Source organism: Periophthalmus magnuspinnatus, chromosome 12, assembly GCF_009829125.3.
Source record: "Periophthalmus magnuspinnatus isolate fPerMag1 chromosome 12, fPerMag1.2.pri, whole genome shotgun sequence".
Classification (NCBI taxonomy): Eukaryota; Metazoa; Chordata; class Actinopteri; order Gobiiformes; family Gobiidae; genus Periophthalmus; species Periophthalmus magnuspinnatus.
The window spans coordinates 5,434,897-5,451,717 of NC_047137.1; the positions used below are offsets into that span (position 1 = coordinate 5,434,897).

Genomic DNA, 16,821 nt, shown 5'->3' on the forward strand with positions numbered 1-16,821 from the left:
CAGTCTGATGACAGCCCACAATAGAGTTTTGGATGCTCTTACCCAGTTAGTCCTGCCATTACAGCAGGGTTCCAAATCATCCAAATAATTTCCTCCCATTTGTCAGCTCAGTTTTAGTGCAGGCTTTTACTCAGTGGTGTGAGTGTCGCAGTGTAGGCCAAAATTGTCCCATTCTTTGCTGACAAGTCCACACAAAGGAGGAAATGTTTAACTGTCGCATTTATGCTACAATTTGACACATTCTGTAACCTTCAACAAGCTGTTAAAAGGTTCTCCACATAAGGGGTCAGTGTTACTGTTAGTGTTGCAAGAATGTTAAAATAGCCCAGACATGATGACTCTGGCACCACTTTAGTTTAATACATATTTGAAAGATTATTAGTTAGGGCTGTGTTAATCAAATTCTAATTGAGAGTAAGATTCATTTATTTCTAATTGTCAGTGATGCGTTTGGGTCTGTGTAATGGAGAGGTCTACAATCAATCCTCCGTCAGTAAAAGCACGTGATTTTGGTGTTAAAGTTGTTATCCATAATTAAACTGCCTGACCCTCCCCTGTTGTATTATAATACTACTAGATGCTATCTACGTTACTGCTGTTTGATAGTGTGCCAGTTTTGGCCTGACAGAAGACTACAGAGCACAGGAGAGACTGAGCATTGGCCAGGAGAGGGTGGAACAGGTTTCATATCCACCCTCTACTGGTTAAAAAATCAAATGAACGTATGGATGAAAAATCAAATGAATGTATGGATGACAGATATAGTGTAAAAGCAGCTTGTAGTGTGATGAGACTGATGTCTCCTGTCTGTATTTGATTATAGAATGATTTATTATCCACGAAACAGGAACTGCATCATTTGCATGTTGTTTGTTAAACTCAGATCTGGCCTCTGAAAAATGTGAAAAGCAGTTATAAACTCATTGCGGTGAATATTAATGTATGTTTTTTACGCTTTTAAAACTGTAGTGGTGGAGCGTGCTTGGCCTAGAATGTTGGCCACAGTATGACATTAGACCAAGACCAAGTTACAGGTCATATGTGGAGATGGAACCCCTCTCTTTGTATCAATGCATGTTTTTCAATGTATTTTTTAGCAATAAAAAACACCCGCAAGTTCACAGTCCCCTTAAGTGTAGTAATAACTGTGTTCTTTTTGTCTCCATGATGTCAGTGATTGTGACTCCCATAAAATTGCAATGCTACATTGCAAAGTTTCTTCTACAAATAATATGAAAACTTACATTTGACCTTGCAGTGCTCCCAATGTCTGAGGAGAACACAAAAGTTTATGTGAACTATAAGTCTGGCTAGGTGTTTTTCTAATTCCATCTGTCGTGAACTCTCTCTGTCCTGTTGCTCGTATATCTCTGTGCTCCCATTGTTTACACAGAGGGCATAATCACCGCCTCATATGTATGTACGGACAAAGTGGCCAAATATCACATTTATCCACAATACAGCATCAGCGCTGACCCGTAAACACCGAGATGTGGTTAAGCCAAGTCAACTCAGCTGCAGAGTTATTGCCTTTGGGGGCGCTTTCGGAGGAAAGCGGCTTGAGTTTCCAGACAACAAAACTTTTAAATTACACACTCCAAGTCGGTCTACCAGAAAGTGCTAGTAACGCTGGCATCTAGGCTAGCCAACAACAGCCCTGACCTTTTCTGCTCCAAAAAACAAGTGTGGTGAGAGTGGGAGTCATCGCGGTGGGCTGGTGAATCTACAATCTCTGCTTATTAAGCCATAGAGCGCACTGGAGGCAGACAGGATGCTGGGATAGATAGGATGACCATTTCATCTAATCAAAGAGGCCCAGCAAATTTAATCTCACTGTAATCAATATAGTGTCTAGTACCTGATGGTTATGTAGTTTTCAAATACACCATTCAAAAGAAGAATATCTATGAATAACTTGAAATCTCAATATTTTGTCTTTTTGGGGTATTTTTTCCACGTTCATGCATGGATCAACAGTTTCAATATGTGCAATGTGGCAAGGTAACAATGCGTGTTTTTGAAATAAAATAAATGCTAGACAGAAAGCAACAAGTAAGTGGTATACCCTCCACTAGAGAAGTTACACTGTTGTAGAAGTGCAGCTTTAAGTAGATCAACGTCAAATCCAATCATTTCCAACACATAGAAAAATATTAAATTAAATGTGTTTAAAATGTGTTTATTTAGTAGTTATATTATGTTCTTTTAAGTGTCTAAAGCAAAACCATCTGCTATCAGAATCCAGCCAAGTACTCCAACCAAATCAACTGGCAGATACGTTTGCATGGATTAAGAAAACGCTTAAGCTACACATTGATTTCCGTGACTTATTTTAATATATTTTTCTTCGGGCTAAAGTGGTAAAAAAATAATAATAAAAATATTCAAAACAAGATACATGCTCTGAAGTGAGGTCATAGTAGATCAACAACTATTCAGTGCACTGTCTCCATGAAGTTCTCCTCCCAAATACGCAGAAGAATTGCAGTTACGGTGGCTGTGGAGTTGACCCTTATTATTTCAGTCATGCATTTTGCGAGTGATCTTCTGGTGTGCAGTGGCAGGGCATCAGGTTCACTTCATCTTTCCACCTACAAAGTCTCCTATTACCCAGTACACAAAAAACGATTTAGTAGCTCAGAATAAGGTGCAAAATATTTCACAGGTTCATGCAGTTGTGTTCCATTATGGATGATTAGCCGGTGGGGTTATTTGCCTCAGCTAAGTTTTGAAAGTTAACTCAATTTAAATAGTTATTTAATTCTTTTGTGGTTTGGTATCCCACTGTAAAGCTCAATGGGATATTTCATAATGGATAACTTATTTCCAACCCAAACCTCTGTCCAGCCTTTGAGTTAAGGTCTGTGCCCTTATAATTAAATTGGACCTAAACACTAAATCTACTTTTTTTTTTTTTTTTTTTTTTTTTTTTTTTTGCCAACTGTGCATGATGTTTTAATGGTATTGTCTACTGTTTCTAGTTATTTTTTGTCAATTTTAGTGCAAACTAGATACATTTGCACCATTCTGTTCTAAAGGTGTGCTGTGTCCAGTGGCCAACGCATTTTCAAGTACTACTTGACATCACACAGGACTGCCCCAATTACAGCCAGGTGTTTCTGATTACAAACACCAGGAGGGTTGAAGTATGGACAATTGTTAGACCAATCACACTGTTCTTATACCCCCACATCCCGCCCCTCCTCATCACCCTTACTCTGCTCTTTTTTTACTGCCCACTTTAGCAGCTTTATTTGAAATGTGGTTGTGGAGGAGTTTAGGTGTTTAGTTCCACTTTAACTGCAGTCCAAATCACTTTTCTTATTATGCTTTTCTCACATAAGTGCTTAAAACATATTGCACCTAACATCTAATTTATCATAAATTCAATATGGCACAAAAGATGTCTGGAATAGGCAGTTTCACCACTGTAACAATAATAAAAAGATAGAAGCCATTTGAGGTTTTCGTCACCATGTTACTCAGCTTCGATCATTAAAGATGTAATTTTCTAGTGAACTTTGCACGGAGATCTTTTGCATTGCCTGAAATGTTCCGCAGTATGGCATCAAACTTGTGTTTCTCTGTGGAGACAAAAATACGACATCACTTGGCCAAGTTACAGGTCAGATCTGCAAAGAGGTTACGTTAAGGATTTTGAGCAAGAAACAGCTCTAATCAATACGTGTAAAATAGATACGTTTAATGCCCTACAATGAAGAATTCAAGGTGAAGCATTAAGCACACATAGTACACCTCTAAAAACGTACAATTCCGAGATAACTGTTTCACGCCACCCACTTTTTGTCATTCATTTTCCATTCTGAACTAGGCCTCTGAACTCCGACCAAATGACAGGGGAATTCATCAAACTCGCCTGTTGTCTCTGCTTCTCAGTTGTTTAGTTAATCTTACAAGAGGCCACGCAAGAGTCTACGACGGTTTTGGCTGATTATCATTCTACGCCAATACGGCCAAGTCTCGTTTCAAGTCCACGTCCTCGCCATCATCTGCTGCCCGTGGACACGCATAAAAAACAGATTCATGCTCCCTCCTGCTGTCGTAATTGAGACACAACAAGTCAGGGAAGAAGTGTAAGAGCCAGATGGAGTAGCGGGTCTTTGTGCTAACAGGCTGCTAATGGCTACAGCAGGCATACAAGCTTACGATACGCAGCATATGTTTAATAATTGACCTGGGAACGGATTGTGCGCACTCATCTTGTTTGATGAGAAGTGATAGCATAAATCAAGCAATTACGATGTGACGTTGATTGATTACGTTTACAGGTAATTCTATTCTCTGTTTATATTTGCATTTTTTAACTTGGGGGGTGCTGCTTACAACAAGATATTGGACTGTGGATCGACAAACTGGGGAAAGCGCGGTTAGGTGATAATTGTGGTTGAGGTGCTAGAGTTTTCATCGTTTAACCAGGTTTGGTGTTGTTTTATTACCACCTGACACCATATTGGTTCTAAAGGAGAAAAAAAGTAAACTCCAAAGGAAATGGATGCACTACCTGGCCAAACTGTCAGTATTAAATTTGTTTTTTATGTGATTTGGAACTTTTATTATTATACACTGCCTGGCCAAAAAAAAAGTCGCCACCAAAAAAAAAATTTCACACACTCTAATATTGGATATCGTTGGACCACCTGACCCGTACCTATTTTCTGATATAAATCCATGTGGCGACTTTTTTTTTTTTTGGCCAGGCAGTGTATTAATAACTGTGTTCATTTCAGACGGACCTCAGCCTGCTCAGATTTGGAGCGCTAGACTATTTGTACACAGTTGTGCCCACTTTTCCCATCTGGAGGCGATACTTCCGGGGCCCTAGTGCTTAGTGCAGGTCGGTCAGCTGCGCTCCACAGGGTGCTCTTTTATTCTTTAAGGTGCGTGTTAAATCGCGGACACGTGTTGAAAATATCAGTGAGTATTGCCGCGAGTGTGAAAAACTCTGCTTATTTCTCTGTTAGCTTAGAGCTGATAGCCACCTCGCTGATAAATCATCACCGCCCACTCCTCCCGCAGCACACGGACTACCGCGCTCCTCCTGTTCAAATACAGAAGTACTGCAGACTTTATTGACATATATGTATGGGCCTGTCACAATAATAATAATCAACTTATCATTCAATATGTGACAGATGGAACAATATTTTTTTAGGTCAGTATTTATTGTGGGGACTTTTGCTTTGTACAAGTGGGGAACTTTTTGTTATTTTTCTGTTCTACTCACTAGACACAAACTGACTGCTTAAGTTTTTCATTCTGCTCTTTATTACAGTTCGTGTTTTTTGTTTTGTTTGGGGTTTTTTTACTTCAAAGTTTGTTATCGTGACAGGCCTATGTATGTACGGCATAGAGCAGGAGACGACCCAGTCAGCACCCAAGTCACCCAGATTATACTACGTCAATTCTTAAGTATATTTAATTTATGCATTTGTCCACATAAACATTCATATAATCTTGTTGACTTCCAGTATAAATGGAGCAGCCACACAACACTATTCTTGCCGCTATCCTGGCTTTGTTTTGTATTTTCACGGAAACGTTAGACATTCCATAAAGATGTTCCTATATATATTGTTCCACTTTTGTGCCACTTTTCGAGTTGTTTTGACTCTGGGTCTTTATTCACTCCCCATCCCAATTTCAGTCACGTTACATGAAGTGTTTTTTGGTCTCATTCAAATCAACTTCCTCGCCAATATTGTACAGGATTATCTGTGCGTATAAGAAATGACCATATAGCATACAATTTTAATCACATCTTATATATGAACATTAAAGTTGAGCCAATGCCTATTTCATTTCTTATTGCATGATTAATTTTAATGTCTCTCCTCCCATATTATCTTCCTCAGTACACTGCAAAAAAGGAATACAGTACATGAGTTATTGGACCTTAATAGTTAATGGTATTTGCTTTAGACATTTTATAGCACCTTTCAAGCTTTCAAGTTGCTTTTATTCCTCAAAAAATAAACAAAATTAAAGACTTGAAAACAGGCTTTCTTACTGGGAGCAGGGTCACCTCTCCATAGATCTGACCTGTAAATTGCCTCATTGGTGACTGAAGTTAACAATGAAATACGGTGGCAAACCAATAGAAGGAAAAGTTAAATAATGCACCTTTGTTAATGCCATATTTATTTCCTTAGTTTCTTAATATAGAAAGTTAATTATCAGTCAGTCAAAAATACCTAATATATTCGTATTGATATTAAGAAATCAAGTAATTTAAACAAAAACTAGATATACTTTTTTTTTTTTTTTGCAGTGTGATCCCGCAATGTTTTATATGGACCAAGTTTATGACCTATACGTGATCATTCTCTGAGCATGTCCGACTTAAATCTGCCATGTTGGTACTCTTTACTGTGTGCAGATGTGCTAGTAAAAACAATGCTCTTTCACCCCCCATTAAGAAAACCCAGTGCTTCTAAAACTTACACTGTAGAAAGTTACGCCTGATTATGCCCTGTGAAGCTATGTGACGCACTGGGGTGACACTTCCCTATTATTAACAGCCATTACAAGTACACACCACTAAAACAAATGACGATAATTATAAAGATTAATTACATTGCACCCGCTATAAGTACACGGTAATGGGACGCTTTTGCATGAAAATGAGAATCAGTGATGTGTGATGGATTCGCGTAAAAAAGGTGTTGTTTAATAATTCAAGACAGGAGCGCAAATTTCTCAAACTAATTAATTTCGGGTCCCGCAGGAATGTTTACTTTATGGCTGTGATTTAGTGCCCTCTAGTGGTGAGGGGGGTAGGTAATGAATGGATATGTCTGGTGGTAAACTTCTTCTTGCAGACAGGTCAAGGACAGATGGCTTGTTGCATCTAAAATACAACTTTAATTTGACATTTTGCCTTAACTAGGGACGTTCAAATCACTTAAAATGGCGGCTAATGGTAAATGGTGGCGCTTTTCCACCTTCAAGGCACTCAAAGCGCTGCGCATCATTCGCACACACGCATTCAAACGGCAGTGTACAGACAGAGACACTCACGGGGGGGAGAGATGGGTTAAGTGTCTTGCCCAAGGACACAATGACAGCATTTATCTGTGGGAACTGGAATCTCTACCAATGATTTATGTCAAGAGCGGGACTCGAACTGCCATCTTTCGGATCAGTGGACAAACACTCTACCAACTGAGCCAATGACGTCTAATAACTTTGCAGAATGATTATATGGTGGAAAAAGGTTGCGGTTCAATCCCAGCGTAAGTGACGTTGTGTTCTCCGGCAAGACACTTCACTGACCTCGTCTCCTCGTCTGAGTATGGTGTATAAATGTGCATGTGAATTGGTTAATAGTAGGCTTTTTGAATGCTCAGTAGAAGCAGTATATACATTTTGACTATTTACCATATTCTTTAAAGGTGCATTGCGTAACTTTTTTGGTAGAGGGCTATTTGCCACTATGGTATTGCTTTTGCCTCTGGGTTCCACAGTATCTTATTAAACTTATCTAACTTCATATAGACAAGAAGGTTGCGTCACCAGGCCAAGTTGCAGGTCAGGTCTGCGGAGAGGCGACTCTACTCACTGTAAGAATATCATCTCTGTGGACACGTGGATGCTAATTGGATGCACAGAATGGACAGAATAAAAGTACAAAACTAGAAAGCCATGTTTTTATGTGATTTTGCATGCACAATAACATCTCATATGAGCTTTACATGACATAGGGCTGAACGATTTGGGGAAAAGACGACTAATTGTGATTTTTCCGACAAGCATTGTGATTAGATTTGCAGTTTATATTTTGATAAAAAAGGAGTTCAAAGTTCACATTTTGAACAAGTCCAGTAGAATTGACAAAAGTTGAAACAGAAGTATGAAGTGGCAAACTAATACAAGAATCTTATTTCAGAACATATTTGTATAGATCTAAACTACAGGGTTTGCAGTTTTGTGCAGAATAAGATATTTTGTTGTTTGTGGAGGAAATTATGGTACTTCAAAAGTTGCAACCTTTGCGATTTGCTAAGTGCGTCTGTTCAAATTGCGATTTCGACTGTGATTAATCTTGCAGCCTTGCATAACTCCAAGTCCAGTTTTTTTTTTTATACCAGACTATAAACCCCTGCATTACATTGAAAAGTCCCCATTAGCTGTTATGGGATAGTTCCAGAGTCTGGCCTGAGGCAAAAGGACCAAGTGTGTGGTCCTGTGGGCTGCTCTTCACAGCCCTGGAGGGAGCCAGTAGACACAATTATATTTGCTTTTTCAAATGCTCTCATGCTCAGAAAGGGACACGCTGCAAAGTATTACCACAAATCCCGCTCCAATCAATAAAATATTAGATTTATATACCAAAACAACATCTAAAGTCAAATTATAGTCACAGAGCCAACCATTTTTCTTGACCTTATTACTTTTTAATGAATTTTTTTTTTTTTCCCACCGCAACATTATGTGGCAGTATAGTGACTTTAGTGCCACTGTGTGCTGTCTCCACTTGTCCAACTTTGTAAATATTGTGTGAATGGATTTCCTTTAAAATTCTCTCGGTCCAAAACTACAGGCCTATAAGATTCTGTTGGTCACCTCAAAACTAGAAAAGGTAATTACATTCAAGAAGCCTTTTTATGATAAGTTGTAAGTTAGTTATTTTTTACCATTGTTATATTAATTTAGCTTACTAAAACAAACATATAAAGAGAATAAAAAGCAATTAAAACAAGTGTCTAAAATTAACTACTAACTACAACTTACAATTCATTATGATTATTCATTATTTCTATATTATCTGTAATAATGTTCAGAACAACACATTTCACTAATGACCGAAAGGACAAGTTCGCGGATACAAGCGGCCGAAATGGGTTTCCTCCGTAGGGTGGCTGGGCGCTCCCTTAGAGATATGGTGAGGAACTCAGTCACACAGGAGGAGCTCGGAGTAGAGCCACTGCTCCTCCATCTTGAAAGGAGCCAGCTGAGGTGGCTCGGGACGCTAGAGAGATGTTCTGGGCATGTCCCACCGGGAGCAGGCTCCGGGGAAGACCAGGACACGCTGGAGGGACTATGTCTCTCAAATTGCCTGGGAACGCCTTGGGGTTCCACTGGAGGAGCTGGAGGATGTGTCTGGGGTGAGGGAAGTCTGGGAGTCTCTGCTTAGACTGCTGCCCCCGCGACCCGGCAACGGATAAGCGGAAGAAAATGGATGGAGAATAGATTTCAGCTTTATATGATTTTTTTAATACAATTTATATACTTTTATTTGCCCCTTAATTTGGTAGATACTCAGATAGTACTAGATTTTCTCTTTTCTATGCAGCATAAAGTTTATATAATATTTCCATGTATCAGTTATGCCACTAATAGCAAATAGCTAACATAGCATTTGTCCACTATGTAACTTTTTTGGTGGAGGATCTGCCACCTGCTTGTCTCCATGGAAACATTATTGCTTTGATAGAAGGTTCTACTGTATGGCATTAAACTTATCTCTCATGGGTTTAATTATTACAGTCAATAATACTGCCATTATTATTGTGAGGGCCTCATCTCTCCACAGATCTGACCTGTAACTTGATCTGGTGTACTCACTGCTTGTCTCCATGAAGATAGATGAGTTTAATGCCATACTGCGTAGCAACTAACACTAAGACGGTGGTGGAGCCTCTAAAACTTACATCCTGCACTTTTCACATTGCATTTTTTTTTCCCAACATGACTTGATATTATTGTTTTATTGCATTTTAAACATATTTTTGACAAGACAGTAGTAAACTAATCTAGATCATGGATAATAAAACCTATATTACAAGCCTGTATCTTCCCCCATGTCCCCAATTATGTGATCAAAATTCTTGCCTTAAAATGAGCAAATTACACCCTTTACCAGCCTCTTCACTCTGTCCAGGTGGCTGTGCTCTCCAGCTTTGATAGCTTCTTGTACACAGTGAATAGGGACTAAAAGGCTAATTAGCGCGGGGCACTCCGGGGAATGCTGTTCAGACCACTGTGAGATCATAAGCGTCACCTCTGCTCCACTAAAGCAGCTCTCTGCACGCCTCCCGTCCCCGAATACCATTTCACTGCCTGGACCTGCTTCAAACGCTCTGGGTATGTTAGCAGTGCAAATACATTTAGGGGGAAATATAAGTAAACATAGCTTTATAGATACTAGCTATACCTTGTTCTTGGGTATTATATATGTTGGATAGAGAATAAAAGTGAAAATAATGTATTGATGATGTACTGTCCTTGTGTCCTTAACACCTCCAATGTTCCAATGTCTGCATATAGTGATGTATGAATGTATGTGTGAATGGATGAGTGGTTCCTTTATATTAAGTGCTTTGAGTGTCCTTTAGAAGTAGAAAAGTGCTATATAAATGTATAAATGTCTACAGTTTACCATTAATGACTGAAAACACACTGTCCTCAAATGAATACATACATGTCTGCTTTGAGTAGCTGCATATTTTTTTACATATGGGTCAATCTCTGAAGTCCAGTAGAATATGTTGTTGTTGTTGTTGTTATTTATACATATTTTAATGCCATTGCAGTGTACTGAATCATTGGTTCTGAAAATCATTTTAAATTCAGCACAATACTGTGTGTTTAATATTTCGTCCATGTGGTTTACTTTGCCTTCAGGGTAGAAACTGCACTCCACCTTTGTTATGTTCAGAGTTGTGTTTTAAATGTTTCTCTTGCCCTAACCCTGTTGTGTTCACATTATTTCACTGTAAACAGTCTGTCCTTGTCCTTAAGGTTCATCTTACTTCTTCAAGTTATTCCTCACTTTCCTAACACATTCCTAGTATCCTATTTCTTCACTGCAATGAGTTTATAATCGTTTTTCACAACTGCCAGAGGCCAGAGCATAGCTGTGCCGCCACTACTAACTACAACTAGCTTTTTAGGGACACACTCGCCTTACTTCCTGGTTCATCAAATATATAAATGTATGCAAAATAATTACATTCAAACAGTACACAATGATCTCATTTGAGCCATGTTTATAATACATCTTGTGAGGGTTTTGTTGTTAACAATAACTAGCATGCTAACAGCAGACCAGCCTTACTTTATGACTGATAATTACATGAAAACAGTGGGCTGATTTTTACCCTAAGATTTATTTTTACAATATACAGTACTGGGACAAAAACTTTACATGAATGTAATTAGGTACACCTCCTAGTATACTAATTATTCACTGCATGTTTTGCCGCCGCACCGCTGCTAACAACAACTAGCATGCCAACAGTGCAGCAGTGTTACTTCCTGGTTCCTGGAGGATGATTCATAATGAGATGCAGACAGCACAGCACATGGTAGTCTCATTTTCACCGAAAGCTTTTACAATATATCGTACATTTCTGACTATAAGCCAAAAGTTTTTTCCCACCCACTGAACCCTGCAGCCTATACAACGGTGCGGGTAATTTATAGATTTGTACCAGCCACCGAGGGGGCACTCTCTGCCAGTAAATGCAAAAGTGACACAGACGTGGGAAAAGATTATGTGCTGAAAAATACACTAGTTTTGTCATTTTGCCCATCACACACACACCCTCATCATGGAAAACACACAACGAAATGCATATGATGCAGCTTTTAAGTTAAATTTAATCTGGCATCAAAGAAGGAAATAGAGCCACTGCACGTAAGCTTGGTATCAATGAATCGATGGTGCAATGTTGGAGGCGGCAATGGGAAGGGAAGAACTTAGTCAATGTATAGCCCACGTTGGTGCTGTTTTATAAGCGAGCAGGTATGTTCATCCAGTGTTGATGGGATACTGCCAATTTTCAGACAGTTTGGAAAAAAGCATGTCTTAAATTAAAACTCAAAAAACCTCCATGTACCGTCTTTCTGTGTAAATATCTAATGTTACAACATGAAAACCGGTTTATATTCAGGAGCGGCTTATATATGTACAAAATGTATTTTCTTTTAAAATTTAGCTGGTGCAGCATTATTTTAGTTTATCATATGTAGTGTGCCACAGCTAACTGTCTTCTTGTGTCCTCTCAGGGTCGTCGTACTTTTTCAAGGGGAAGGAGTACTGGCGCGTGCCCAGCAGTGACATGGAGGCGGAGGCAGGCTTTCCGCGGCTCATCGCTAAAGACTGGCTGCTGTGCACTGAGATGCAGGCCGACTCTCCACAGCCAGAGCCTAAAAGCCCCGAGAGCAGAGGGAACGTGCACGGCCATCCTGACCACGCCCAGAACGGCTACGAGGTCTGCTCCTGTACCTCAGACAGTGGCTCCCCTCTGGGTCTGCGCACACCGCCCTCCCCCCTCTGGCTGCTGGCCCCACTGTGGACGCTCTGTCGGGCTCTCTCCTCTCACCTGCTATGATGCCAAAGCATGGATGGACTCATTGGGGGAGGGCCGGTCTAATGACAAACTGGAATATTTTGTCCTTATGAATATCAGTCAGTTTTTAGCTTATTTTTGTTTTGTTTTTTGTGGTTATTTATTTGACTTGCCATGTGATGGTCATTGAAAGCGCCTTGTAATATGATTAGTGCATATCCGTCACATCTGACACTTTTATCATACATTACTCAAGCGTCACATTACAGAATTTGGTAATATTTTATTGTAATTGCAACTAATTAGGCTTAAAAGTGCAGTATGTAGCTTTTTCTGGTGTAGGATCCTCAACCTGCTTCTCTCCGTGAAAATTGTATCGCTTGCTTAAAGTGTTCCACAGTATGGTCTATGCTCCTAATGCTAAAACAAAATACCTGGAAAAACATGCATTCTTATTTTGTGTGGGATCACCTCTCCACACATCTGACTTGTAACTTAAACTAACCTACTCTTTGGAGATAGATATGTTTTATGGCACGGTGTGGAACATTCCAGGGAAAACAATAGCATACCCATGGAGACAAACAGGTGGCAGAGAAGTTGCATAGTGCACCTTTAATAAAGCAGGACGAAAGACTTAACTCATAATGAACATATAGTTTATTAAGAATAATTCAAGCTTAGTTAACTCCTAACCCCAATGCCTTTATTCAGTTACTAAGTCTACTATTTGTTTATTATGAATTAAGTCTTCATGCTTTACTAAGGCTTATTAAAGTTGTAGTTATTTTAAAGTGTTATCCCGTAGTTACCATAGTAGTTGTATTTCTCACAAAGACAGAAACTGCCTTGATGTAAAGAAATGTCTGCAGGTACTTTTCATTTGTATGAGATATGATGATCACAAAACAAATTCACAAAACAGATATATATGGGCGAATGCATATTTTCTGAAGCATTCTGACATTTTAGGGATAAGTAATGGTCAGTTCTTCTTAGAAAGCAGATTTTTAGCCAAGAAAATGTATTCAGTTTTGTAATGGAGTTGTCTTTCTACTTGGTTCTACTTAATTGGTTCTCTCTGGGTAGCCTATGTCCCAGCCAAATACATGCATATCCACAGGTTACTACAGTCAAAATACACAAAAGGCAGTGCACTAGTAATTTTACAGCTTGTATCCTGGTCCCTGCCTAACGCTCAACAAGTCACATACCAGAAGCGACCGAACAGGAATAGTGATTGTAAATTTGTTATCTAATTTTTTTGTAAATATTTTTGCACTTTTGGGCTTAAAACGGTCTGGTCAGTAATCCTATTTTTCATATAATGTTACTTCTAAAACTGTAGGGCTATCTAACTCTTTTCAGTATTACTCAAATACAGTCATTGTAATATTTAGCTTTGGCAATGAAATACTACACACCTGTATTATTTGTTTTTTTCCACCTATTTTTTTTTTTACTTCATTATGTTTTTTTGTTCAGTTTGCTGTCTTTGCACGCCCTTCTAAAATGAATGCAGTACTTTTGATTTTAGTTGTAGAGTTTTGTAACTATAGCAATAAGTCCCAAGTTGCTTCAGTTTTTGGTTGTAGATGAATATGTTTAATTGTTACATTCATGATAATGTTAGCCCAGGTAAAAACAAAACAAAACAAAGCAAAACAAAAAAACTAACAAACTGGAAAATCATGTATGGAGCTCAACAGCGACTACCCACAACTTGGTCCTACTAAAACAAAATTTCACATTGATTTTTCCCAAAGACTTTCCAAAATAAAATATTAAATGTTTGAAAGCTTGCTTGGGACTAAAGAGCTTTGTGGCAACTAAACACTACAAAGCTATAATTTTATTTCAAATATCTTTCTGGAACTTTATAAATGGACATTAAAACATTTAGCCAAGTTTTAAATGTGTTCTTTGGACTGAAAACAACTGCATTATGAACATTACTTACCACACAGTTGGTTAGTGTCCATCGTGCCTTTAGACTATTAATTGACATCTTCAGAAAAAATAGTGGGCGGGCCTGTTGAGCTTCATAGTGACACTACCTGACAACCATTAATCCTTACTGAGGAACACAAACATAAGTAAGAGCATACGTCAGCAGGTGATTGATAAACAGCAATGCACTTGGGAATAGCACACATGAATGTATTATAGATGGAGCTTTAGGCCTGTGCTGACAGGTGAATTAATGAATGATCTGCAGAGACAGTGACAGGCAAATGAATGGTATCTACGTTGGAGGACATTAGTCTTGTTTCTGCTGGAGTGGTTCAGCACGGGTCGGGTCAGGACAGGTCTGACTGTGCCAAAAGAGATACTCATTATACTATTAGGGACCACTTAGTTTCAACCTTGGATTTGATTAGTTGGTTCTTCTTTCCCTATCTCAAAATATCAAATCCCAGCTCTTTTACTTAGTGAGTGACAATAAATAATAATAATAATAATAGTGTCAGTTTCTATGTGTCAGGGTCCTAGGTTTCAAAGGTAAAAGGTGTATCCTCAAACACGTAACACAGAGGATTCTGGACTATTGGAGCTCTGGGTTTAAAGTTGTTTTGTTTGTTTTTTTGCTCTGCTAGGTTTCAGATTACCTCACAACATTCTACAGACCAATGATATTTAATACAAGTTGGGGCAGCTAAAATTAATATTACTAAAATGCAGGTTTTTGTTGTAATACAGTGAGTTCTTGGATCTAGACAGTGATAGAAATAATCAGGTTCAACATTTGTGAATTTACCTTTTGGATATTTAGTGGCATAGTACAATGTTATCAATAGAAAAACCTGTCTCTTGCCCTACATTTTGAGCGTATAACGTCAGCACATTTTAGAATCATAAAAAACACCAGTCAGTTAAACTGGTGTCAGCTGTGAAGAGTGCTGGTGGTGTGTTCAGAAGTGAGAGTTGTGAAAACGTATAGTTAAAAAGTGAGTGTGACATATAGCAGATGTTTTAATATGGCGACAGTTAAAGCTTTAAAGACATTTTTAAAAACTTTAAAGAGTAAATAGGAGTTAGGAATTACATGCTGAATTAAATTGTAAGAAAGAGGCAGCGTCTACTGATTATTTGTAGGCATGAATACTGAAAAATAAGGGCTCCAACAGATCTATTTTCATTGTAGTCAATGATAAAATGTTCAGTTTAATTCAATTAAGGTTAAAAACCGAGTTAAATATGTGAAAAGTAATTGCAGTCATCATGGCATAATCAGTCCAAATGAGAAAGAGGTTGAATTTTTATCAAAGGGTTGAAAACTTGAGACTGGACAAAGTTTTGGCTGAAAGACAACTAGTCAGTCACCCAGTTATACGTTTTCAGCTGAATATTGCCTAATATATAAGAAATGGCCATTAATGAGCTGAAACTTCTTTTTCACCTAAATGCTGGAATGTAAGTGTTAAGTAAATTCTCCATACAGATTTGCATAAATACTTAAACAGTACAGTCTGCCTGCTGCAAAGTTATTCAGCCCTAGTGGATAAAGTTTTCCTAAAACAGAGCTGTGATTTCTCTTGTACACTGTAAAGTGCAAAGACAATTGATTATACCCTGCACTGCACCATGCAGTAGAAACAAGCTCATTATTTGACTGTGTAGATTTATTCAAAGTATTACTTTAATGTTAGTAATTTCATATTCATGCTTTGACATACATTGTGCCGATACTGCATTTAATGTTAAAGAGCCCTGAACAAATGTGTTGATTTCCAAAATTAATCTGTTTGTAACTTCAGATGTTTTAACATGATTATGTTCCTGGAATTTTGTATGTTACCACAACTCCTGTGTTTCCAAGGCAATACCAAGAAGACCAAGCGTGACCATAGCCACTCATGTAACCAGTTCTTCAAATACATCTTTGACATTAATAGGACAGCTATCCTGAAAAAAAAAAAAAAAAAACATCTTAAATTTGTTAAAATATATTACAAATCTTCTGTATCTTCTTTTGAGTATATTTGTCTATGTTTTATTATTTGGACTGATTTATATTGCCAATAGAATAAGTGCTACGTTTTTTGTTTCTCTTATTTTAATTGATAGGCCTATATTTGTTCTATTTTTCTCCTGAAATTTTGACTTATCTTAAGATTTTTTTTTTTTTTTGGTGCAATCATTGATTGTAATACATATAACTCTATCTAAACCTTTTACCTCCACTCCCACACTCCCAAACTCCTGCATCCATATCTACTCTCACAGCCCATTACTGTTGGCTTTGTTGTATTTTTGTAATGAAAACAGATTAGAAGTTACCATTGATAGACATTTTATTCAGGACCACACATAGCAACCAGATTTATTCTTGCTTACCCATATATTTAGCTACAATTGAGATCTAGACACAGGTATATTTGCGTTTGAGATGTTCAATGGTTACCAAGAACCAAGTGGACTGTGTATATTTGAAGCTGTGTTTTCTAATGTAAAATATTTTTGTAAAAAAATAAATGATTCTGTATGACTCATTTGCCCTGGAGTG

General features: G+C 38.1%; 1 protein-coding gene across 1 annotated transcript in view; it reads left to right on the forward strand.

Annotated features, from left to right (window-relative positions):
- Window positions 1–12,356, forward strand: part of mmp17a (matrix metallopeptidase 17a) — a 156,186-nt gene extending 143,830 nt beyond the window's left edge. Inside the window, exon 10 of the mRNA XM_033976347.2 lies at window positions 12,031–12,356. Coding sequence (XP_033832238.1) covers window positions 12,031–12,356 — 326 coding nt within the window. The remainder of the gene's footprint in view (window positions 1–12,030) is intronic.
- Window positions 12,357–16,821: the final 4,465 nt, after the last annotated feature.